The following is a 27,155-nucleotide window of genomic DNA, read 5'->3' as shown; positions in this document are numbered from 1 at the left end:
TGGCCAATATCCAGGTGAAAAATGCACCTGACGAATTTCAAATGCTGGTGGGTGATGACTCTCCGAAACAGTGAGAAGAGGGACTCTGTCCTCCATCCAAGCAAAGAAGAAGTACTGTGAGGGACACATTTTAGCTAGACAAATAAAATAAAAACTATCAAGGAGGTAGAAAACAGGGCTGGTGAGGGGGATGGCATAGGAAGAAGTTGGGAGGCTGAGGAAGGTGTGTAGCCAGGAGAGAATTCTGAGGGTCAGATAGGTTCTCCATCCCTGGCCTAGCTACCGATAGCCAATTGTGACCAGATATGAATAGCTACATTGTGGGCTCTTCCCCCCGATCACATATGAAAGTGACAGAATGTTGGGAACTGGCTTATTATTATTATTATTTGAACCCTGCCCATCTGGCTGACTTGCCCCAGCAGCTCTGGGCAGCTTCAAGCATATATAAAAACACAGTAAAACATTAAACCTTAAAAAGCTTCCCTAAACAGGGCTGCCTTCAGATTTCTTCTAAAAGTCAGATTGTTTTTTATTTCCTTGACATCTGATGGGAGGGCATTCCACAGGTGGGTGCCACTACCGAGAAGGCCCTCTGCTGGTTCCCTGCAGCTTCACTTCTTGCAGCGAGGGAACCGCCAGAAGGCCCTCAAACCTGGATCTCAGTGTCTGGGCTGAATGATGTGAGTGGAGACACTCCTTCAGGTATACAGGGCCAAGGCTGTATAGGGCTTTAAAGGTCAGCACCAGCACTTTGAATTGTGCTCAGAAACGTATTGGGAGCAATGTAGGTCTTCCAGGACCAGTGTTATATGATCTCAGCAGCTGCTCCCAGTCACCAGTCTAGCCGCCGCATTCTGGATTAATTGTAGTTTCCGGGTCACCTTCAAAAGTAGCCCCATGTAGAGCACATTGCAGTAGTCCAAGTGGTAGATAACCAGTGCTTGTGAGACAATGCGCAGGCAGGTAGGGTCTCAGCCGGCATACCAGATGGTAGACAGCCGCCTTGGACACAGAATTAACCTGTGACTCCATGGACAGCTGTGAGTTCTTAAAGGGTTAAAATGTAGAGTCGAGGCAATTACACTTCAAGGGGTAGAAACCCCCTCAGGAGATTGTTGGTGCTGACCCTTCCACTGCAGGAGGGAGGGGCAATGTTTTATTCATGTAGCTGCTAATTAGTACACAGCTTAATTTAATATCTAGTAATGAGCCCAAGGGATACCCAGTTGCGTCAAGTAACTCCAAGGTCAGATGAGTGGTATGTTTACATTGCCAAGCACTGATGAGGATTTCTTGCTCCTGTTTAGTTATCACAGAAGCTTGCAGCGCTTGGCAGAGGCTTTTCATCACAGAGCACACAAGGGGTAGGGGAATTGCCAGTTATACATGGTCCAGAGTCAACTTCTTCTGCACCAACCATTCCAGCAGGAAGCCTGCAGAGCTGATTAGACAGAAGTCAGGTGTGTAAGAGTGTCCCCATGCGATAATGTTGTTGTTGGTGGTATCGAGAGACAATGGAGTGCGCCTCCAGGGGTGAGCAGCACCTGGGTGGATTGTGTATGGAGGTCCTGGAATGCCCAGATGACAAGACCCACCTTCTTGGCCTCACTGATGTGGTCCAGAGGAAAGCAGAGCAATACATTAGGCACCAGCTTGGCTGCAGGAGTTGCTAGAAGGAGGCGTATGAATTGCCATCCAACCATCTTAGGGACTCCACTCCAGATTTGTGTAGTGTTTACTCTGAATATCAAATGCTGGGAATCACAAGTAGGGAGAACACTGTTGTACTCGGGTCCTGCTTGCGGGCTTCCCAGAGGCATCTGGCTAGTCACTGTGACAACAGGATGATGGACAAGATGGGCCTCTATCCTGATCCAGCAGAAGTTTTCTTCTGTTTTCAGTAGGAAGGAGAGGATTAGCCCAAATGAAGACAACACAAAAGTCCCAGGGCAGATGAACAGTACATCCTCTAAGTCCTCTGTCCTGGGCTATGGAGAACATAAATACCTTCACTTTTGTACTTGGTTTAAGTAGTCCTGCAAGAAGGTACTTAAACTATATATAGTTTAAAGTGTATTTCTTAAGAAATCCACTTTTAAAGTGTACAGCGTAGAATAGTTTCTGTGAACAATAATTCCCTTGCTTTGTTTATTTGAAATATGCTACTTGGCTGCAACCATTGTACAAAGGTCCTCCTGTATTTATTTTGTTTAAAATGGTGCTTGCCTCTCAATACTGAACAACTGAAAGCTTGTTTCCAGCTAAGCTATTTAATACGCTGAGCTCACCCAGCCAACGGCAAACGTCTTAAAGCTGTAAGAGCATCAGTTGAAAACTTCTGCTTTGAATGCAAAGGCTGGCCAATTAACTGGAACAGCTCTTCTTAAATTAAGAAGGTATCACCTTGAAGTTTTTGTACCCAAGGTAGAAAGAAAGAAAGAAAGAAAGAAAGAAAGAAAGAAAGAAAGAAAGAAAGAAAGAAAGAAAGACAATGTCAGCAACATAAAATGCTGCATTCAGGACTTGCAGAAGCAGTAATTCTCAACATCCACGTCAGGTTTTTTTTGTACCACCTGCACATCCAAAAGGAAATGCAAGGAATAGCCAAGGGAACAGGTCACATGACATGTTCTGAAAGATGCCTGTGTTTAGCTCCTTAACTGCATTCACGCTTCCTTCTGCTGCAGACCATGGTGAGAAATCTTTCTGGCCCAATCCCCACATCCCACAGGCTAACTTTGACATCACAATGACTTCAGGTGACTTTCCCCCACTTCCCACCCTCCCAGGTCTTCTGAAACCCTGTTCAAAGTTCAACTCTGCCAACCGGCTGAGCCTGCAGAAACAGCCTTTAAGCCAAGCCCTGGCCTTACCTGCGCAACACCTGACATCACATATGACACCAGGTGGGTGTGATTTGGCCACAAGGGAAGCCCTAGAACAGTGTTTCCCAACCTTGGGCCTCCAGCTGTTTTTGAACTACAATTCCCATCATCCCTGACCACTGGTCTTGCTAGCTAGGAATGATGGGAGTTGTAGTCCAAAAACAGCTGGAGGCCCAAGGTTGGGAAACACTGCCCTAGAAGAACCTAACTGTAGGCAATACAACACTGCTGCTAGGTCTAAAGGTGAAACTACAAGGAACATATGGCACAGGAAAAACACAAATAAATCCCTCTCCCCTGTAACTTTTAAGCTCACTTCCTCCCATGCTGAAACAATAATAAAATTGAGCACATTCCCACAGCTGCCAGCCGGTAACGTTAAGCAAGGTCAGAACATCTACAAGCTATAGGGGTGCTGTTTGTAGCAGCTTCCCAGAGTTATACATAACATGTAGTTCTGTCCCAAGATATCAAATTCCCACTCAACCCCCACCCTGAACACAAGACAACTCAGGGCATTTCCTCTTTTGAACATTTTTGCTGGCACAATCACAGGGCTGCGGATGCATACCCTGGCAAGGGAACAGTGCTCACCTATGAGATTTGCATCTCTTCACACATTCAAGCAGACCCAAGTCAACCAATATGCTAGAGGGGAAAGGAAAATTCGCCTTGGAAAAGTGCAATGGGCACAGAGGGAAGGGCGACAGCACGTTACATGCAATTCTGCTGCTTGGCACATCTGAATGCTGTTCTGCAATACAGGCAGAAGGCCATAGGACTGTCATTTGCAGGTGGAGGGATAGCTTAACCAGACTCTTCTTCTTGCCCTTTGTATCCGCCATAAATCACAAGGAGGTATCAACTATGTTACTCACCTGAAACCTGTGAACCAGCTCCAGCGATTGGCTGTCATTTTGGTCAGCTTCAATGATGACGTCCGTCAGTTTGTGTATGATCACATCTAATGGACCCTGATCTTCTATCCGTTTGGTAAGGTCAAGCTGGAAAAGTCAAAAAAAGCAGGAAGTAGGTTTATTCTGTGTGAGATCAAATCTGGGTGTTCAGATGGAAACTCAGCTCCAGATATAAAGATACGGAGAATATTAGAATATCATGATGCATAGTTGAACATGCCAACCTGACCTACTGAGCTGGGCCATGTGTACACCTGCATCACGTCCGCAGTGGCATTCTAAGGGGTGCTCAACTAGTAGCCATGAATTACCATTTCCCAGAACCACTGCAGTCAGAATATGAAGATGTTTTACACCAGTTCAGCTTATTGATCTATCTAGCTCGGTTCTATCTACTCAAGACAGTAGCTCTGCAATATCACCAGGCAGACCTGTCTTCTGCAGCCCTACAAGATACCTGCATTCCTGTTTTCTTCAGAATGGTACGAAGGCTCACAATATGGTTAAGTTTCCAACCAAAGCTACAGCTTTTGTAGAATAAAATATATCCAATGCCACCTTGATCTGTCTTCCTTCTTGTGTCTGTATCCCCCCCGGCACCAAGATGAATCTTAAGGCACTCTTGTTCAGTGTCATGAACTCAATGTTTGCACCAAGGAACAATTGATCTTACATATCCAATTGTGAGTTGGGAAGGATTATGTAGGAAGACATCCAATCAAATGCTTAAATAGGCCTCCCTCCCCACGTCTCACCAGCAAATGAATAAAGCTAGACCATGCTGTACCACAGGAACAGAGAAGGAGGAACTATGCCAAGGCCACTTCTGTAGCATCTAGCCCAGGGGTTCCCAAATTTGTGGCTTGTGGACTATCAGTGGTCTGCAAGCTTTATTCAGATGATCCATGGTATGTCTGTGGATTTGTGGCTGAAAATGGGAGATGGCACACCCATTGCACTGAATATTCATACTGATTTTTAATTGCATTTTTATTGCTTCTTCATTTAATAATACAGTGGTACCTTGGGTTAAGAACTTAATTCGTTCTGGAGGTCTGTTCTTAACCTGTAACTGTTCTTAACCTGAAGCACCACTTTAGCTAATGGGGCCTCCTGCTGCCGTTGCGCCGCCGCTGTGTGATTTCTGTTCTCATCCTGAAGCAAAGTTCTTAATCCGAGGTAATATTTCTGGGTTAGCGGAGTCTGTAACCTGAAGCGTATGTAACCTGAAGCGTATGTAACCCGAGGTACCACTGTATAAATAATTTAACTTATTCAAATTATTAAATTTAACTATTATGTAGAAGAGCAAATTTCAGGAAATGGACGTTGCATGACAAACAATACCAGCTGAAATCCTCTCTTTTTATACATCTACTGAAGGTCCTCTTTTGCATCTAACCACCTCAGTAGGACAGATCTACTTTTGAACATGCAGGTGAGGTCTGTCATCGTCACTTGCAGTTTGGGCTCCATACTGATTTGGAATTAATTGAGTGCACTGTTACTTAATGTGGCCAAGCAAAGATAAGTGTTTTTAAAAAGAAAGAGGAAATCCAGAAAAGCTAAGTAGTAGAAACAGCTGCATTTGCCAATGCCAAATCACCACTCTAAAATCTAAAATCCTGGGGGGAAGTGCATGGGCGGAACCTTAAATCTACAGGAAGTGCATGAGGCTCAGCAGAAGAACACAAGACCCGAGTGAGGAATTGGCAAGCGACCCTGAAATAGCAAAATTTAGCATGCGCAGAAGCATCCTTTTAAGTTCACTTATATCAGGTGATCAGGTAGGCAGGCAGGCAGGTTGCTCACAGCACTTAAAAAAGAAAGAACTGTGTTTGCTTCCGTTTAAACTCAACTTTCCCTCCACAGCCCCCAAGTTCCTCGGAAGACAAGCAGGATGTAACAGAGACAATTAAGTTCTAGTGTCGTTTGCATGCAACGTAGGAGACATAAAGGCAAACAAAAGTTTCACCACCACAAAACACGTACTGAATCATGCAGCTGAGCGTAAGGCAACAACTGCACATGCAGAGCAAGAGATGGAAAGAGCACTTTGGTATTGCAGAGTCACAAAGAACTTTAAGCTGTTATAAAGACTCAAGGGCTCTCCTGTCCTCCCTTTCCAAGCAGCTGTAGGAAGCGGGACTAATAGTTCAACGTCACAGCAGGGAGGCGAGGAGGAAGGGGAAGAAGAAATCCAGCAGTAGCAGTGCAAGAGCCATTATTCCCTCACCCAAAATAGCGTGAATGTAAACAATCCAAATAAGGATGAGATATAAGAAGCTGTTGTTTTTTCACCATGCAGTTGCTTGGTTTGTATTCATGCAAACATGATGCAATTATTTCCCCTGCTACAAATTCCAATGTGTACTAAAAGCTGGGGAGCATCTAATGAAAAGAGGAAGAACCTGTGGCCCTCCAGATGTTGTCGGACTACAAATCCTATCAGTCCCAGCCAGCATGACCAATGGTCAGGAATTGTGGAATGACATCTGGAGGTCCACATCATCCATAACGATGGATGATGGGAGTTGTAGTTCAGCAACAACTGAAGGGCCAAAGGTTCCTCAGTCATGGTCGAGACCAGTGTTTCCCAAACTTGGGTCTCCAGCTGTTACTGGACTATAATTCCCATAATTCCTGACCACTGGTCCCACTAGCTAGGGATTATGGGAGTTGAAGTCCAACAGCAGCTGGAGACCCAACTTTGGGAAACACTGGTCTAGATCAGTGGTGAGGAACCTTTGGCCCTTCAGATGTTGCTGAACTACCATCCATCATCCATGACCCATGATCCATCATTATGCTTGCTGAGGCTGATGAGAGCTGAAGTTCAACAACATCTGGAGGATTAAGGTTCCCCTCACCTGGTCTAGTTTGCAGGCAAAAACTCACGAAAAAAATTGGAAGGCAAAAAATTGAGGTTTTGTTTTTTAAAGGTGAGTGGGGTTCACCTCCCTGGTCTAGAGGTATGCCTTCTATGTACTGTATTCCTTGTTATGGGATGTACATTACAGATGAATCAGCTATTTGGCCATCACAACTTTAAAATCCTCATATTAACCTATTTACTGCAAGGATTATTCAACTCAGAAATCTTTACCCTAAGAGATGTGAGGGTCAAGTGTGCAAAGCATATATATGCAAATATATGCTCATATTTACCGTATCCACATAATATGTAAAGTTCCTGCACAACACAAGGTTAAGAGAAATAATTAGCCACCTGAAACCGCTTGAACACAAGGAACAAATGCTCAGTATGTTGCTCGAGGTTTCCTCTAAATGGGGAAGGTTCTTTTGCCCAAAGTGCTTGAATAGGAGAAAGAGCTGCTCTGTATGGTGTAAGCAGATTTCTAAATGTGGAACAGGTTCTCTAGATCGTGACCCCAAACAGCGAGAACCAACAGCTTCGACCGATATTGCAAAGATTAAGCTGTTTGCAAAGAAGTTCTCCATGTTCTCAGAACAATTCATAGCTGTGGAAAGTAAACACTTCTAAACTGCGCAAGGTTTGGAGCTTTTCCACCTTTCCTTTGTATACTGGCATGAAAAGTCTTACATGAAGCCTTTTCAGCAGAAATATCAGCTCCTGTCACAAGTCTGACAAAGTCTAGTGCACATTTCTGATGGCCCTCTGCTGAGCAAAACAAGGAGCCAGTGTTTCTCCTTGGCTGGAATTCCAGCCCCTCCTGCTTCCTGGTCTTTGCAGCATCTCTCCAAGTTTTCCCTCACATCTGACATGTTCACCCCCCAAAATGTTAAGGTTTATTCCAGAGAATTCAGCACATTGCTCTCACTCGCAGACTCTGGACCCCGCAACTAGGAGACAAAAGCTGCCAAAATAAAAGAAAGGACTCTAGGGCAAGGGAGTTTTCAATGCGGGATACAGCGAGGGAGGTGTAACATGGCAAGAAGAGATGGGTGGTTATTCAGTGAAAGGAAATAAAAATCTTAGAAAGGAAAGAATGCCTTACAGGCTGTAACAATTCATAATTGGCCACTTCATGCATTGAAACCCCAGCTGCCATTTCTCTATGGACATCTACCATTTTTCTCCTGCAATTGCACCCTAGCCACAAACTTTATAAATGAAACTTTTTATTCCCCATGTGTGCCTAGAATTCTTTTCCACTTTGTGTGTTCCTGTTGTAGAGAATGCTCCCCACTTTCTTTTTTATTTCGGTTATAATACTGACCTGCATTTCTGAAGTTATTTCTAGGGATTACTAAGATAATGTATCTATGAAGCCCTATATAGAGGACTATAAAAATATGAAGGGTTTTGTGTGTTTTTTTGCTCTTACAGCAATTTTAGGGAGTGCAACTCAAGAACTATTTTGATTTCTAAACCCAATGTGGTTAACATCTAACTTGCATCGTACTGATTGGAATTAAAGTTTAACGTTTGGAGGGTGTCAGAATCTAGAGTTCATGACTGCACCTCATGCTATAACACCTACAAAGGCAAAAGCATTTCTATGCTGTTTGTACTTCGCTCCAGCATCAGATTTATGGCACTCTAACATATTTCCATAAATTGTACAATTCAATGCTGGTAATTTCAGTGTTCTCTGGCACCGGGTGAGCCTTCTTCTGAACAGAATGTACAGCGCCCGTCTACATTGACCTTGGCCAAATTCTGTATATGGTATTCCTAAGGCGGTTTGTAATAAGTATGATTGCTCACTTAGGGTTACTGAGCCAGAATAGCTTGTTTTTCTTCTTCCTTTGCTTCAACATTTGAGATTTCAGTTTATCACAGTCCAGCAAGACCAAGCAATTTAGCATGCAGCTTCCTGGGCAATTAAGAAGAAGAAGAAGAAAAAAAAGCTTCAGTTCATTCTTGCCATATAATCTCTTACCAATATATTCTTATTACAGTGGTACCTCGGGTTACAGACGCTTCAGGTTACAGACTCCGCTAACCCAGAAATAGTACCTCGGATTAAGAACTTTGCTTCAGGATGAGAACAGAAATCGCACGTTGGCAGCGGGAGGCCCCATTAGCTAAAGTGGTACCTCAGGTTAAGAACAGTTTCAGGTTAAGAACGGACCTCCAGAACAAATTAAGTTCTGAACCCGAGGTACCACTGTATTACATTTTTATCCTGCCATTTTTCCAAACAGCTCAGGATAGTGTACACTGTTCTCCCACATCCCACCTGTGTTATCCTCACAACCACCCTGTGAGGTAGATTAGTTCGGGAGATGCCTGGCTGGAAATCGATCCTGGAGATGCCTGCCTACATAGCTGTCATGACTAAGTGCTTGAGCTCACTACCAATACATGAGCTTCCATCATGCAGCCAGGCCTTTAGAAATGCTCCAGTAGACATCAGCCTAAGGAGAAGTAAATTGGCACCCCAAAATCTAGTAATATTATTCATCCCTATCTGAAGACAAAGAGTCTCTGTTGTAAGCAAGAGAAATCTGTGCCTCTTTAACAGTAACAACTTCATCAAATAAAATTGCCCTGGAACTGCAGAGCTGAAGGGGACCACATGTTGGTCTCTGCAACTGGCCAGGGAAACAAGAGCCATGGGAAGCTTCTCCCTCTGACATCCAGAAACAACAATATGGCAAGGTGCAAAAGAACCCAGCCCTATATCTCGCCTGTAGCAGGAACCCCCCCACCCCAATCATTCTGTTTGTATAAACTTCACACACACACACACACACACACACACACGCCACATTTCTGTTATAAATTCTTAGAAAATCAACCATACATTGGATTTGCACTGTTCCATTTTTATTTTACTCCATATGACAAGAACTAACAAAGGGGGGTGACTTAGTCCTGGTCAGCCATAATCCCTTCACTGTCTCAGCACATAAACAGGAGCCCTGCCCATACCAACCCTGATGATCCCAGACAGAAGACAATCAAGATCACAAAGAACTTGCATATGGGAGTGGATTCAGTATGGACTGAAACAAAGGACAATGATCAGATCTTCCCTCAGGGGGCAGGAAACTGCCAACTCCCCTCTGTCACCTGGAAAGTACTCATGGGGAGGGGGAAAGGGGGAACCAGCCAGGTGACAAGACACTCAAGTTACCACCAACTCCTCCCTCAGCCCCTCCTTTCTGTAATGTATTCATGATGTTTCTGGGGGTGGGCTTGACCTAGAGGAGGGGAATTTCAAAAGTTTTTATAAGACCTTGCACACCATTATTCTGGGTCTTTCCTCTCTCCTGCACGTGAGGGGAATACCCTGTTGCAACAGTTCAATAAAGGCCAAGCCTACAGGCTGCTGTTTTGCTCCAAGTTATCCTGGTTGGTGTCTTTGTTTTGTCCAAGGGAGCCCTCAGATTTTTCCTGTAACACGCCTAATGAAGGAAGAGTTGAAGGGAGTTTGCAACCCTCAACCCACCCCCAGCCAAGAAGAGCACTCTGTTCCAGTTGCCCTGGGATTGCAGAAGAAAGCAGAAAAACAAAACTCTGGCCCCATCCATGGGTCAAAAGACAAAGGGGGCACCAGCTGCTCTCCAAGCAAGAGCAACCAGCAAGAGAAGATCAGCCTGGTCTGAAACAAGAATAAATGCTTCTTAGCTCACCATTCTGCTATATTTTCATGCCACATCCTTTTCTATATATATCTATGGGTTTTTTGCTGTTGTTTTTTTAGCTTGTAAGCCTGAAGACAGGTCCTCAACTTTATGATTGCTAGAAGCCATTTTGGGAGGAAATGATTGACTGAAAAAGTGGGGTGTAAGTAAGTAAGTAAGCAAGTAAGTAAATAAATAAAGTTCAAGTGTGTGTGTGTGTGAGAGAGAGAGAGAGAGGAGGGGTGTGTGATTTTAGAGTTGGGCAGCCATGTTTGTATTTAAACATTAGTGCACCTTCTCAAGCTTTGAAAACCCTGCTGAATCCCAATTGCTCAGTCACAAAGAAGCTTGCATAAAGTGGGATTAGAGGTCTATATAGCTGCAGATGTCATGTAAAACAATTTCTCAGCTAAGTCAGGCCCGAAAGCCTTTGCCTGGAAGTGCATGGGTGTGAACCTCAGGCTTAAAGCAGGTGGGCCTAACTGACAGCTGCATGGCAGACACAGAATGAAAGCTGCACCAGCAGTTAGAAAGCCACATGACTGGGAAATGACGATAATGGATGTATTAGCAAAACGTAAAGATCTACAGCAGCTAGCCTATCTGACAGCAACCAGGCAGACTTTAGAGCCATGCTGTGTGCGCCGCTTGTTAAGTCGTTTAATCAACTTTAATGTGTTCCCATATCATTTCTACCCACTTGGAAGAGATCTTCGCCCTCCCCTTGACGCCACCGCTCTCCCCTCCCCTGTCCAGTTGCCAAAATCAGCTCAGCTATGTTAATACTTGCAGCAGTTAGCATGGAGCCAAAGGGCACCGAGGCAGAACTGGTGGCATGAAAACCTCCCTTTGTGACAGAAGAACTATCCTGATCCCGTTGCAAAGGGCAAACTCAGAACAAACCATTGCAGAAGCTAATCAAAGAGTTGAAAAGTTCAACAAATGGGATTTCCATTTATCCCTCCCGCCCTGTTCTTACATGCTGCAGTTAAGTCATCTAATTATCCATTCCGGTTCTGCTGAAACAGCAGAGGGTCGAGAAAGGAAATATACTTCCATGTGGAATTTTCCCAGTTTTTTCTCCCCCTTCAGTGTCTGCCCGGACAAACATCTTTGCACTGAAGCAGGGAGCAACTTTCACCGTGAAGGAAAGATGTCAAAGCACTAAGTTTCCTATTCTTCACAGAACTGGAAAACACCAAGATGGAGAATATCTGTCCAATCCAGTACAATTTGATTATGAACATCTGGATGTTAAAATAACTTCTAGTTGCTATTTTTACATAAGCCTGCACCAGGTGGAGACATTCATGAGGAGGATGGGCGATACTTTTGTACTATTCTGCATATAAAGCATTTGCATTACAGTGGGCAAGTGTCCTGCTTCACAGAGCACAGTCCTCTATTCGAAGGCATTCTCTGATTGGAACGCTGCTGACTGAAGTCACCCATCAAAATAGCACTAAGCAGCAGGCTAAGCTAATACAACAACTGCCCCAGTCAGTCTCTCTCTCCATTAGGAGATGTATTCCTATTTAAACTAAATTATAGCAATTTCTAAATTTTCATCTATGCATATAAATTAGCATATGCAGATTTTATGACCCCTTTTGAGGGGGGTTAATGCGTTTCCTCTCTCTTTAGCAATGCATAAATGGGCAGCCTAATTTGTGTGAATACTACAAAGTACATTCCCCTGCCCTCTCTCTCCCCACCAGGGAGGAGCATTTTCAATAAAAGTTGTATAAGAATATACCAATATTCAACTTTCCCCTGATTTCTACAAAATTTCTATTGATTTCTATTGTGGATAGGGGCAACTAGGGGAAGTATGACCATATGTGAATATGGTGGGGAATCTGTGATGTTCTAGATGATACTGGAGTTCAGCTCCAATCAGCATGGTGAATGGTCAGGGATGATGGCATTTGTAGTCCATAACATCTGGAGGCCACCATGCTCACATTTACCACATTAAGGCAGAAACCTTTCCCAGTACTTTGAGGGTCTTCAGCTAAGTTTTATGCAGAGTAGACCCACTGAAATTAATTTCATGTTCACTAATTTCAATGGGTGGTATTCAAAATTTAATTGCATACCACCTCTTACTCCCAATACTGTATTCTTCAACTAGAAGTGCAAGGGTAAACACTTTAAACAGACTGAAATCATATTGTACTTTTGGAAGACAATATTTTATTTTATCTTGCAAAATTGAATAAATAGTTAGAGACTATATTTCTGTAAAATCATTGTTATTCATTCCTCTTATTCTTGCTCTTAAATTCCTAGAGCTTAGTCATTCTTTACCATATGGTAATACTAAAGCTTTCCACTTTTGGAGTAACAACATCCTTGCTGCTATGATCATATAAAATGATAAGTTTTACATGTTTCTCTTTTTTTACTTAAAATGAATAATAACAAAAAGGGATTTAATGGTATATCATATTGTAATGTTCTTAAAATTTGTTCAACAATCATTTTCCAGTATCTTTGACTATGCCAGCACCACCACTACATATGAAAATACGTTCCAGACTCTCTCTTACACCTTTCAGCAAAGTTTAGACCAGTCCTTACTTACGACTAGAGTTGGAAACCATCTACACATAACTTTACAACAGTTTTCTCTTACGTTTGCATTTAATGAGAATTTATGGGCCTTTCTCCAAAGCGTTCCCCAAGTTTCCATCAGAATATAATATCCAATCTCTCGTTGCTGTTTTATCGGGCATTCTTTTAACTTCTTCTAGTTCTCAGTCACATTACAACATCAGGCGATAAATTTTGGATAGCATCTATTTCTAATTTTAAATATGTAAGCCACACTTGGAAGAATACTACTCAGGAAGGTGGCATATAAATGTTTTAAAATAAAACAGTCCCAACAGGGCGTTCTGCCCTCTGGTGTGATAAAAGACTCTGTCTCAATGCCAGCAGCCACCTTTAGTATACTGAATAGAGGCGGTGCCATCTTGCCCTTCGCCTCAGGCAGAACAAAGTCTAGGGTCCACCCCAGTTGCCTAGCATTATCAACTTTATATTTAAAGCTCCAGGAGATTCCAGGTTCAATAGTTCAGGGTACATCTGATGTCATGTGAGATAATATCCACAGATACATGAGTATTGGTTGATTCCCCCCACCCCCACAACATCAAAATTTATATTTGTTTCAATGCCAAGGGTATGAATTAACCAAAAGCAAATTCAGCTGCTCTCATTCTAAAGTATTTCTCTCTAAAGAAGTTGACTTGGCTTTGTTATCTTAGAAAGCTGTCAATACAAACAGAAAAAAATAAAAAGTAGCACCACCACATTCTGCCTATGGGTATCCTCTTCCAATGGTAATAATATACAACAATATTTTGTTGTACAGTGGTACCTCGGGTTGATTACTTAATTTGTTCCGGAGGTCCGTTCTTTTTATTATTATTATTATTAATTTTTTAAAAAAGATTTTTCTTTTACAAATTTATATAAACACATTCATATCCAATATAATACGAAATTCTTTTAGACTTCCCCCCGCTCCCTCCGCAATCCTCATAATTTTAAATTTAGTTCACATTTCCTTTATAGTTGTATTGCCAGTTTATAAATCTTTACAGCTCTTTTCCCTCTTACAATACCCTTTCTCCTCACAAAGCCTCTTTAAATCCAACTAGCGTTGTCTGTTCATCACAAATGTTTTCCAGATAAATCGTAAACTTTCTCCAGTCCTGAGTGAACTTGTGATCTTTTTGATATCTGATTTTTCCTGTCAGTTTATCTAATTCAGCAAAGTCTATCAATTTCCGTCTCCTCTTCTTGTTTCCATTTTTGAGCCATTAAAATTCTTGCCGCAGTCACTGCATATTGAAAGAGTTTATGATCACTTCTGTTAATTTCTCTTCCTGTGATTCCTAACAAAAAGGCTTCTGGTTTCTTCACAAACGTATATTTAAACATCTTTTTCAGCTCATTATATATCATTTCCCAGAAGCCTTTTACTTTCTTACACTCCCACCACATATGGTAAAACGACCCTTCCCTTTCCTTACATTTCCAACATTTGTTACAGCCGGAGGTCCGTTCTTAACCTGAAACTGTTCTTAACCTGAAGCACCACTTTAGCTAATAGGGCCTCCTGCTGCCGCCGCACCACCAGAGCACGATTTCTGTTCTCATCCTGAAGCAAAGTTCTTAACCTGAAGCACTATTTCTGGGTTAGCGGAGTCTGTAACCTGAAGCGTTATGTAACCTGAAGCGTATGTAACCTGAGGTACCACTGTATATTATTTGCCCCCAACATTTCTCCTTCAATCCTTTTGTGTATGAGAACTACTCAAACAAAAAGACAGCACTGGCCTAGTAAAAACTTAATGGCGACTGCCTGCAAACCACATCCATGAAAATCAGGAGCCGATCCCACCCCCCAGTGGCGTAGCGTGGGGGGTGCAGGGGGGGCCGGCCGCACCGGGCGCAACATCTGGGGGTTAGGGTTAGGGGGCGCAAATCCACGGGTTAGGGGGTGCAAATTACTTGCCTTGCCCCGGGTGCTGGCAACCCACGCTGCGCCACTGCCACCCCCACTTCTTCCTCCTTTCCTTTGTTTACTTTAATGATATTTAATGGTAGCTAGGACTCTATGAACATTGTATGTACCTTTGTTATCTATGAAAATCTTTCAATAAAATCAATCAGGGGGAAAAACGGTTTAGCACTGCACCTACAATGATGCGAGTAAAGGTAAAGGTAAAGGGACCCTTGACCATTAGGTCCAGTCGCAGACTCTGGGGTTGCGGCACTCATCTCGCTTTACTGGCCAAGGGAGCCGGCATACAGCTTCCGGGTCATGTGGCCAGCATGACTAAGCAGCTTCTGGTGAACCAGAGCAGTGCACGGAAACGCCATTTACCTTCCCGCTGGAGTGGTACCTACTTATTTACTTGCACTTTGATGTGCTTTCGAACTGCTAGGTTGGCAAGAGCAGGGACAGAGCAGCGGGAGCTCACCGCGTCGCGGGGGTTCGAACCGCCAACCTTCTTATCGGCAAGCCCTAGGCTCTATGGTTGAACCCACAGCGCCACCCGCGTCCCTAATGATGCGAGTACAAATAAAAAAATCCCTCCTTGGCCTTCCATTGCCTTTGGGATTCATTTCTTTGCAGTGGCATGGATGCTGGCCACTTTAAACGCTCGCCCATTTAAAGCCCACTTAAGCCCACTTCAAATCCTTGTTGGAAAGCAAGTATTTATTAAATTTATATACCGCAGGGGCTTTTTTCAGCCAGAACTCAGTTCCAGAACCTCTCAGGTGGGCGCCATTGCCATTCTAAAAGAACAAGGGAAGCGTTCATGGTGAATTACAGCACCTCTTTTTCTAGAAAAATAGCACTGCAAACCACCCTTCATCTGACAATCACAGGGCAATTTACAGTATAAAAACACAAAAATACATAACTTGGAGGATGGGGAAGGATTTGCAACCGAAAACAGCAGGGAGCACTGACTGCAAGTCCTGGTTTGCAGAGAGTGTGCTGGGTCACTGACTTAATGTGACCGAGGAAGAAGAGAAAACAATACAAACATAAATATTATCTAAGACAGCAAGCAAATATAACACTTTTAACACTTTATGAAATCACTTATCCCTGCCAGTTACTTTCATTTAGATCACTGTCATTAGCCTGGCTCACAGAAAATGCTGAGCCATAGTTTGTTTAGCTAATGCGTGCTTTGTTCAAACTCAGCCCGATTTTTTGCTACACATGTAAACCTGAATGCGCACAAGTTAAATGTGCATAAATTGTGGGCTTACTGTACACAGTAGGGTTAAAGATGTGAGCATTTAATACAGTCAAATATAGCAACCCCTGTATTTATTCCAAGCATAGCCTTTACCCAGGTGCAATTTTAACACACAGCATATTTTATTTGTATATATTTTCCACCCAAGAGAAGTAGCTAGACAAAGTGCATTTGCTTTAGATAGTCGCTGGGCTGTTTCAACGGTTTAGAAGGAGCATACTCGTCGTGATGTTTCAATTACATTTATGATCCTGATTTTTATGATATTCATCAAATTGTATTTACATAACGATAGGACATTTTTGCACTTTTTTCTGTTTTAAAGCACATAATTTATGGCACTGTTGATGTATAATGTGATAGCTAGGGAATAAATGTTTAAAAATTTAACGATGGGTTATTACAAAGGAAGCTTCCTTGTACACAGTCAGATCACTGGTCCCTCTTGCTCAGTATTGTCTACATCCCGCCTTTCTCAATCTTGATTCCTCAGATGTTGTTGGACTACAACTCCCATCATCCTTGACTGCTGGTCCTGCTAGCTAGAGATGATGAAAGTTGTAGTCCAACACCACCTGGGGAACCAGTGTTGAGAAAGGATGGTCTACACTGATTCAGAGTGATTTTTCAGGGTTTGAGGCAGGAGTCTCTCTCTCCCAGCCCAGCTGGAGATGCCGGGGACTGAACCTGTGACCTTCCGCATGCAAGTCAAGTGCTCTGCCACTGAGCTATGGCTCTTCCCTTACCACTGAGCTACTTGTAACTCATTATTTATGCAAGGAGCTCAAGGTGGCAAACTTGAGTGTTCATTTTCTCATTTTATCCTCAAAAGAACCTGTGAGAAAGACCAAACTCTTGCTGGCCCAAATCAATTAAAGACTGGCCAGATTTTTAAAAAACCCCAGATCTCCCCAGTTCAGTTTTTTAAAATTGAGAAGCAGGATATAAATACAGTCAAGATTATTCCCAAATCCAATGTTAAATTCTGACCATACCATGCAATCCAGCTTAGCATGGATGCTTTTCTCTATACAGAGGTACCTCGGGTTACAGACGCTTCAGGTTACAGACTCCGCTAACCCAGAAATAGTACCTCGGGTTAAGAACTTTGCTTCAGGATGAGAACAGAAATTGTGCGGCGGCAGCAGGAGTCCCCATTAGCTAAAGTGGTACTTCAGGTTAAGAACAGTTTCAGGTTAAGAACGGGCTCCGGAACAAATTAAGTTCTTAACCAGAGGTACCACTGTACTGCATAAACTCCCAACAGCTTTGACTTCCTAGCTGCCAACACATTGCACAGAAAATTTTACTTGAAATTTAAAAGCCTTAAAGAAGGAGCTTGTTTTGCAACAAAACCCCATTCAGTCAGCTCCCTAATTAGCTGCCTATATTTGCTACCAGCCAAAGATTTCGGAAACAAAAATCTACTGAAAGCTTTTGTGTCCCAACACAATCCAACACGAAAGACAGGTTCCAATTTGGAATCCCCCCCCCCCAAAAAAAAACCCTTCTAAATAATGTGCTTTTCTTCTGACAAACATCAGAAAGAGAGAAAGCCACTTCTACTTTAAATTCACTGCAGACTCTCGGAAGGCCAAGCTTGTTACCAGAAAAAGAACTAATGAGAACTTTTAATGAACTGGATATGGGATTAGGCCTTGGTACGAACCAGTGCCAGATCAATACTTGCTTAGATTTGTTCACACACAGTTATCAAGGAGCCAGGAAGTAGTTCAGAAACTTAGCACACGAGAAGTAGCTTACATAGCCTCTCATGCTTACATTTCTGGGAAGCTACAATTACTTGAGAGCTGTACCTCTATTTTGGCCCTTTCACAATTCAACCATTTCTTACTGTGGGCAGGGGAGACCTTGCCCATGGAAAGAAGAAGCCAGATGTCAGAAGTTCTATGAAACATGTACAGGATGTCAGGGTGTGTCTATTTTACCTTTTAAAACATTACAAGGCAGCTGAGTGGTTTGCATTCTTGCTCTCGCTTTTATTCACATCTGCTCTCCAGTGCTACCCTGACTCCCATGAACGCTGAAAGAACTGCAAGAGGACATAACAGTCAAGAGGTCTTCTGGCAGGCATTTCAGGAAGGCTATATTTTGTTGAAGTGTGTGAGAGGTTTATTTTTTAAGTTAAAGTAAGTTTTAAACTAGCACCACAAGTTCAAGTGCATGAGCTTCCATTTTCTCTCCTCTCTCCAAATCAGTTTTCCTTTCGTGCCACGTCTTTCAGCTTTTAAGTATGAGCTCAGGGATTGTCCTATTATTATTCGTAAGCTGCTGTGGGAGCCTTTTTTCAGCCAGAGGTTGAAATAAAAATGGTTTTAGTAATAAACGACTCCATGCATCTGAAGTTATAGTGTTTATATGCGTATATGAGCTCATTAAAAGTAATTCATCATGACTTTTTGTCCTTCGACAACTAAACTAGGACAGTTTCATACATGCAAGTCCTGCTTACTGAACAGAATGTGTTTCCTGGAAATGGTTCGTTAGTTGAGCATTTGCATAACGAGTCCACATTTTCCACAGATTCCTTTGGGAACATTTCTAATCCATTATTTCTCTCCCCTCCTGCCGCCATGGTTTCTTCCTAAAATGGCTGCAGTCGACTAGCAAAAGTGAGGCAAAGGGGAAACTGCTTTGCCCGTTCTCTCCTGCTCTCCAATTTCTCTCTCCCCTCCCTCTCTCCATGGTTTCTGACTGAAAATGACTGCTGCCGACCAGCAAACCGCAAGAAGTATGGAAGTGAGCAAACCCCAGGTATTTGGCTATCTAAATCACCTGTGCATGCAGTGGCGTTTGGGCATAATACGTTGTAAATCTATGGATAACAACTGGACTGACAGCAGAACCTCCATGTAGTATGAATGTGTTTTATCTTTATGTTCATTTTTTCACATGTGACAAAACCATGTAATTTCCAGCAAATATAAATGTGGGATTTGTGGCCAACTTTGCAGAGCACATGGTGGAGCACTCAGAGAATCACAGAACTCAAAGTTCACAGAGTTAGTTACAGGTAGGTAGCCGTGTTGGTCTGCCATAGTCAAAACAACAAGAAAAAAATCCTTCCAGTAGCACCTTAGAGACCAACTAAGTTAGTTATTGGTATGAGCTTTCGTGTGCATGCACACTTCTTCAGATGCATGCACACGAAAGCTCATACAAATAACTAACTTAGTTGGTCTCTAAGGTGCTACTGGAAGGATTTTTTTATTTTGTTTCACAGAGTCAAACACCTATTCCTACCCCAATACACAGTAAAACTAAATGTCCTTTCCATTATGTGGGGATTCGGTCTAAGTAGATCATAGAACTGTAGAGTTGGAAGGGAGCCCAAGAGTTATCTAGTCCAAACCCCCTACAATGCAAGAAATTTCAACTAAAGCATCCACGACAGATGGCCATCCCACCTCTGCTTAAAAACCCCCAAGGAGAGTTCACTCCAAGATCCCAGTGGGTAACCTCTTCCCTGTGGTCCAACGTGAACTGTCCAGTCAACCCCTGCCTAATTCATCCCCTGCCCCACACCTGCAGCCACATTCCCTCCCTCTTCCTCCGTGCATGTGTGGATGCAGATGAGGATGCCAGTGCCCCACCATCTCATGTGGCCTCTCAAGGCCAAAGAAGTTGCTGACCTCTGAAACAGAACATTTAGAGGGGGATTTAGCTGTAATTGCTTTCATTTTTATGAAACATCTGGGACAGGCCTACTGTCAGTTGAATTGACATTACATGTGAACAGAGAGCCATTTCCAACGGCATTCTTTCATTACGGCATGGAAGACGGAAAGAATGGCAGTACAGAGAGTTGTGTTTCCATGATGCATGCCATGTTGTCCGTTTCCTACCAACTGGTAACAAAACAGGCACATTCAAGGTCTGTTGCACCAACTGCATGTCCGGAACAGCTCCCTGCCAGCCAAATGAACCAACTAGGACTAGTGAAGAAAGGCTGGGGCAGTTCAATTGGTCCCCAAAAATGAAGCCATCTGGGCATGGGACCAATTCTAGTCAAGTCTTTCTGACCACCGATTAATGTTTGCAAAAGAAGAAAACCATTAAAGGGCTACAATCTCCTCCTCTCCAACTTCTGATGCAAGATAATGTTATCCATTGTTTATGTGGCTTTCATTAGGTTATCTGAGGCAGGGTCAGAGAAATCAGACTTTAATTCTCTTGTTAATAAACTCTAGCTGGACATCCTTCCCATTCAAATGAGAAGTGACACTGTTTTACTAGTGGACAAACTTTGCACGCAACAAGCTACTGTATAGGGCTGTAGAAAAAAAGAAATGCAGCAAGTTAGATACGGCTCTCAACCACAACAGAGGGTAATGTGTTAAGTCCTAGACAGTCGCAGTGAAAACTCTGTGGCATAAAAACAGGAAGCATTAGAGCTACAGAGGAACATGTGTGCACGCATAAAGCACAGCTTTAGGTTTAGTTAGAAGTTTTGATTTAGAAAGCAGAAGCACACCACTTCTTTATGCAATTGTCAGCAACGGATGGGTCTGGCCAGAAGCTACTTTGACTGATAGTTAGTGGGCAACTTCGAACGTGAGAAACCAATAATTCCTTTATATGCATTCTCTTCTGAATTGGTAACCCAAGAACCAAATGGAAGTTGCCCCATCAATAGCACTGGACAGCACATTGAGCTGGCACATAAGTCTCCTGGTCACAACATTCCCCTCTATAGTGAGATGTATTGCATTTCTATTTAAATTATGGTAACTGTTTTAAAATTTGCATTTATGCATATGTGCATTTTATACAAATAAAGGCTCTCTTTTTAGAGGATGTGCTTCCTCTTTTTCACCAGTGTGACCTCCCTATATGAGTTCCTGACCATTAGGCCAGTCTATTAACCAAGTACTATCCACTCTGGTACCATTTTCAGTGGAGAAATGCTGTACATTTCCCTTCACTACCACCAAGACCACCCATCCTTTGACCTGCCTTTTATTATTCCGCCACAGCCACAGCAGTAACTGGCACTGAAACACACACAAATTATTTCACTCCTGGTTTTGCAAAATAAAAAAAGCAAGCCTTTCCTGCACATTGCAAAAAAGCAACAAGGAAGTAACAAGCTTTTTGCACATGGTGCATTTTTTTTATGAGAAAGAGGACAGAGTGCAATGCATAAAGGTAACACCCTGTACAAATGTCATTGATCTTATTTACTGTCCGATAAGATATTTGAGGTGGTGACCGAGACATTGTATGAACTAAGCAGCTCAGATTGTGGAAGTTGCACCTGCACAGTGCACTATGGCCCTGCTGCCTCAGCACTTTGGCAGGCTATTTACAGTGAACCACGACCACAGCCTGGGGTTACTGGAACAGCAGTCAGTGGTACACCCAAATCAGGGCTCCAATACACAAAGAGGTTATCTAAACAGTCAAGATCTCTGCAGTCATATTGGCCCTGGTGATACACTACTGCCCAATCTCATAGCCACTACTTGCAGGCTGGGAGCATCTCATGAAATTATTCAATGGAGTTCTCTTGAGCAGATTCGGCCAGCCCTGATAACTTGGTGGAACTTCAATGCACCAAAACTGGTAGACTCCTACCCCTTCTCTTCTCAGGCTTGCAGGGTTTTCCCTCCTTACCTTTGCGGATTCCCCTCTACCTTTCATTTTCTGAGCCAAGCTCAGTTAGCATAATGTTTTTGTTACAGCATTTCTGCCATTGTTATCTAAAAGCAAAGTTGGCAAGTCCACTTATAACCATGGTTGCAAGCTAGGATTTGGAGCTGAACCATAGCTAGCAAAAATAGCATGGCTTTACAATTGGTAGCTCATTAAAAAAAAAATGAAGAAGGAGGAGGAGGAATTAATGTGTGGAGGGGGATGAGTATGAGAACATATGCACTGCTCCTAATTTCCTAACCTTACCACAATTATTTATTTTATTGGGCCAATTCTTCATGCTTCAAGCTTCAGGTCTTACAAATATTCTAAGCAAAGACTGAATAAAGGAATGAATAACTAGTGGTCACCTGAGTGTTTTGAGAACAAATATTCACAGACTGCCCTTCCCTTATTTTGTTATCCCCTTTGTTGTCTAAATTAGAAAACGCAAGTTCCTTGGGCAAGAGCCTCTTTTTGTTTGTTTTCCTACATTATTGGAAACGCACCACATACATCAGTGTTATTATGCAAACAAACGGCAACATAGAACCAACAGCACTTCCATGTACCCTGCCCCAAGAAAGGCAAGATGATATTCACATTTCAAGCCTTTCAGAACGAGCAGCAAGCAAACACACAAAACTACTAGAGTAAGCAATTCCTGTTAGGCAAGCAGCTTTGTATTTTCTATGCCACTGGGAAACTTGTTTAATTCAAGGGTCACTGCAGATGTTCAACCCAAGTCCACATCCCCCTCCACCTCTTTTTACTATGGTTACGTGGGAGGACCATTGTGAAGTACACAATAGTGCCAAACAATTCCTACCTGAGCATATGCTTGGCATCCTTTTAAAACTTGGAACAAAGGGAGAGAGAGGCGGCGGCAGCAGCTGATGCAACCTTCACTAGGTGAAGGATAAATACACCTAGAAGTTAACCATGTGGAATATCTGTGACATCTGTAGTGTCTATGATACCAGTTGCTCAATGGGAAGTTGCAGGAATCTAGGCAATGCAGAGCTAGGAATTCCTTTGCCACACCCACTGTAGGACATGGCGCTCTGATAGAGATAACCAAGTGTTATTGGTCTACTAGCTCTGATGCATTGAAGTTCCACCAAATCATTAATGCTGGCAGAATCTACTCAAGAGAACTCCATTGAACAATCTACTCTACTAGAATTCTGGTATGGAAATCAATGAGAAGAATTAGAGAGAGCCAAAGTGGGTCCTTTTCAAGAATTATTGAGCTGTCACCTCACACTGGGCCAAATTAAGACTTCCCAGAGACCTCCAGACCGTGGATGGGATCAAAGGTGTGAACAGACATGTACACCATCAGAGAAGGACCCAGGCCTGATCTGTACCCTGGCAGGCCTAAAGACCTTTCAGTGGCCACTATACAGCCTGAGCCAGATTCATACAAAGCAAAGCAACAGGTTTTCTGCACTGGCCCAGCATCAGATCTCCTACGGAATTCTGGATGTTCGCAGTATTTGCCAGTGACTATTATTTTATGTATTTATTACATTTATATTCTGCCCTTCATCCAAAGATCTCAGGGGCAGTTCACAAAATGTGCCTTTAGGGAGAACCCTGGCCTACTGGCAACAAATGACCCAAAAGGTACAGTAACTTCACCGATGCAATAAGTTCGAAGGGCATCTTCAACTATGGAGACAAACTTGAGAAGAAACAACTCAAGCTGCTGCCCAGCTGGTTGCGACTAGCCTACTGTAAAGTTTAGCAATGCTACACATCAAAGCAGAAATCTATGCATAGACAACACAACCTATCAGACAGGTGCTTTGCTAGATCTGGAGATGGCAAGTTTGTCGGAAACTCTTGAAATTGCCACTACACACAACAATATTTTCCCTAAACAATGTTCGTGTAGAAGCTGACAGCACTAGTGATACAAACAACTAGCCAGCTGGAGTGTTTGCTGTAAGCAAACTGGTACAGATTCTATAGAAAACTAGAGGAAGATGGAATAGTTGAAGCATGATACAGCTCTGTCACTGCCACAAGACTGGACTCTTGAGCCTGTTGCCTATAAATGCAAAGAATCATAGAATTGTAGAGTTGGAAGGGATCCTGAGGATCATCTTGTCCAACCCTCTGCAATACAGGACAATGCAGCTGTCCAATACAGGGATTGAACTTGCAACCTTGGCATTATCAGCACCACGCTCTAACTAACTGAGCTATCCAGGCAGACGTGCATCTTTCCATGAAAAAAGATTTGCTGCAATGGGTCCTGCTATGCGTCTGGGAAGTTAAATGTCTTTAGTTTCCTACCTTGTACAAGTCTTCAGGTGAAGGTTTGGGATCAGTACAACTAAGCAAATAAACCCACAATAATTACTGTCCTATAAAACCATTTAGTAGCCAATCTGCCCACACACCTCTCTGTCCATTGTTTATGGTTCGTTCCCGAGATACAAGAAATATATATATATATATATATATATATATATATATATATATATATTCCCCTACTTAAAAGCAGATTAGTTGCTTTTAAAATGTTCACCCATTTGGTTACTCATAATTCCAGAGGGCTGTTGAATAAAACCTCTAGAATAATCTCTCCAAAATAAGAAGAAATCACTACCCAAGGCAGTTTTATTTGTATTCTGCCTTTCTTCTATAGAATTCAAGGTAGCACACATAGGTTGCCAGCACATGTAATACTAAGCCATGGTTTAATGTTACGAGGATCAACTGAAGCAAGCTCCAATTCAAGGTAGCTCCCGTAGAAGGATGGCACCCACATATAATGCTAAATCACAGTTTCCAGACACTTCACAGTTGCACTGAGGAAGGCGGGAAACAGAGAGAACATGAGCACAAGGTTTGCCACAGCACACGCTTGTAACTTTAACCATTGTTTATCATGGCATAATAATAAGGCACTGGTTTTCCATTCCTGCACTGGCCAGACACAGATCTCCGCTTCAGTCAGGTTGCTCCACATTTGTCTTCAGATTATGCTCCCGGGGCCACTGCATTTCGCGTGTATTTGGCACAGAGTTGCCCAGAATAGAATGGCAAAATTGAGTGAAACCTCAAAGAGCATTTAGTTCACAGTTTTCTGCAATGTCAGAATTTTTATAACTAAAGATTTCCCCCAGGTGTTTATCCTCTGCCCTCGTTATTACAAAACACCAACCCAAATCCTACAGCTTCCTTATGGCTTTACTCAACCTGCCAAATGTTTCTTCAGTTTTGAACCTTTCATCTTTATAATGAAGCCTCTTACTGCCCATGGTGATAAAACCAACAAAGAATCTTATCATAACATATCATAAAGGCTAACCTGCTTGTTTATTTTAATTTTTATTAAAGTCGTTTATAGCCCAATTCCTTTATCTCGGTGCATCCCAGGATCTGTTACAAAATACATGAACTCACAAAAAAATAGAAAAACCCATAGGAACAGCTTGAACAGCTTAAACCATAAAGGTTACAAACAACTATGTACTACCCTAAAACACTATAGGCAACAGTGGTGTTGGTAGGTTTCTTAAAGACTTGGGACACAGCCTGAGAACACAAATATTTATAAAATAGGCCTATACTAATTTATATGTAAAGATGCAATTTAAATCAATTTTCAGAGGAAAAACCTCCCTCGGAAGGTTGTGGACCCTCCTTTATTGGAGGTTTTTAAGCAGGGGTTGGGTTGCCATCTGTCATGGATGCTTTTGCTGAGATTCCTGCATTGCAGGGGGTTGGACTAGATGACCCTCAGGGTCCCTTCTAACTCTTCAAGTCTATGATTCTATGATTCTATAGTTAACTGGGGCTTGGTGTTGAGGCTTACAGTCTCACTGTCAGACCTTAATTTCCCACTGAATGAATTAAGGGGGAGAGGAGTGTATCTCGCTACTACTGTGCTTTGCAGTGTGGACAGCTGCTATGAAAGCAAAGTAAAAAACAAATAAATTAAAAAGTTTTTCTTTTCTTTTTTAAGGGGGAAGGGACAGGGAATCTGGGGACCAGCACAAAAGGCCTGGGGCTCAGGCTTCCTGGGCCACCAGCTAAAAATGCCCCTGCTTGGCAAATGAGTAAGTATTTAATTGGTGCTGGCATCCTATGGATCCTATGGCTTAAAACAACTGGCACACAATTACAAATGCAGATTGAATAGTTCCTGGAGGATACTGATTGTGTAGATCTATTTCAGTCCGGGTTCAGGTGCAGTTTTGAGACTGACTCAGCCCATATCACCCTGATGGATGACCTGTGTGTATTGGGGCACTCTTCTACAGTGGTTCTACTCCTCCTCTCCATGGGGCCATGTCCAGACAGTAGCACTGGGGGTGCCATGCTTTGTCCCCACGGTGCACCACAGGGTACACTCTTGTCCTCAGTGCTGTGAACATCTATATGAATCCAGCAAGTGTGGTCATTTGGAGTTTGCTAGAGAGTCCCATGGACTGCAAGAAGATCAAACCTACCCATTCTGAAGGAAATGAGCCCTGACTGCTCACTGGAAGGACAGATCGTGAAGCTGAGGCTCCAGTACTTTGGCCACCTCATGAGAAGAGAAGACTCCCTGGAAAAGACCCTGATGTTGGGAAAGATGGAGGGCACAAGGAGAAGGGGACGATAGAGGACGAGATGGTTGGACAGTGTTCTCGAAGCTACCAGCCTGAGTTTGACTAAACTGCGGGAGGCAGTGAAAGACAGGAGGGCCTGGCATGCTCTGGTCCATGGGGTCACGAAGAGTCGGACACGACTAAACGACTAAACAACAACAAGCTGCTAGAACATAGGATTCACTACAGATGACGAACCAGGCTGATCTCTTTTCCTACTGGGGACAAGGCAGGGGACCTTTCTTGCATCACATCACAATTGCAGTTAGAGAAACTTAACCTTCTTTGTCAATTATTGTTCCTAACAGCATCCCCTTTCGCTTCAAAATGAATGCGGATCATTGAACTGGATTGTTTCCACAGCATGCCTTTGGTTTGCTAAACTAATAAATAGGAGCTTTTAACAGTCATTCTTACACTGTCTAACCTAACCCTCTCCTATTAACTTGAAGCATACTAATGAAAAGTGAGCAGAGAACAATATACTCAGGATGGTACGTAGAAATCTGCTACTGGGACCGGAGAATAATTGTGAAAGACACACTGACTATTCAGCCAGACAACAGAGCAGCTACTGTCACAAAATACACAAAACGAGTTTCTTTCATTGTGGGAAACACTAACTTTATCCTAGATCAAGACACTGATTGTGCTCATAAGTAACACTAAGCGAATTTGAGGTGGGGTTTTAACACCATGTTTTGTTGAACAAGCCAGGATGAGTACTGCAGATGA

General features: G+C 42.8%; 1 protein-coding gene across 1 annotated transcript in view; it reads right to left on the bottom strand.

Moving 5' to 3' along the window:
* Positions 1–27,155, bottom strand: part of ITPK1 (inositol-tetrakisphosphate 1-kinase) — a 131,693-nt gene that overhangs the window by 50,493 nt on the left and 54,045 nt on the right. The window contains exon 3 of the mRNA XM_081864237.1: positions 3,767–3,892. Coding sequence (XP_081720363.1) covers positions 3,767–3,892 — 126 coding nt within the window. The remainder of the gene's footprint in view (positions 1–3,766; positions 3,893–27,155) is intronic.

This window comes from Podarcis erhardii, assembly GCF_964252035.2.
Source record: "Podarcis erhardii genome assembly, chromosome: 1".
Taxonomy (NCBI): Eukaryota; Metazoa; Chordata; class Lepidosauria; order Squamata; family Lacertidae; genus Podarcis; species Podarcis erhardii.
Note: the sequence above shows the minus strand (reverse complement) of the source record. Positions and strands in the feature narration are given on the sequence as shown.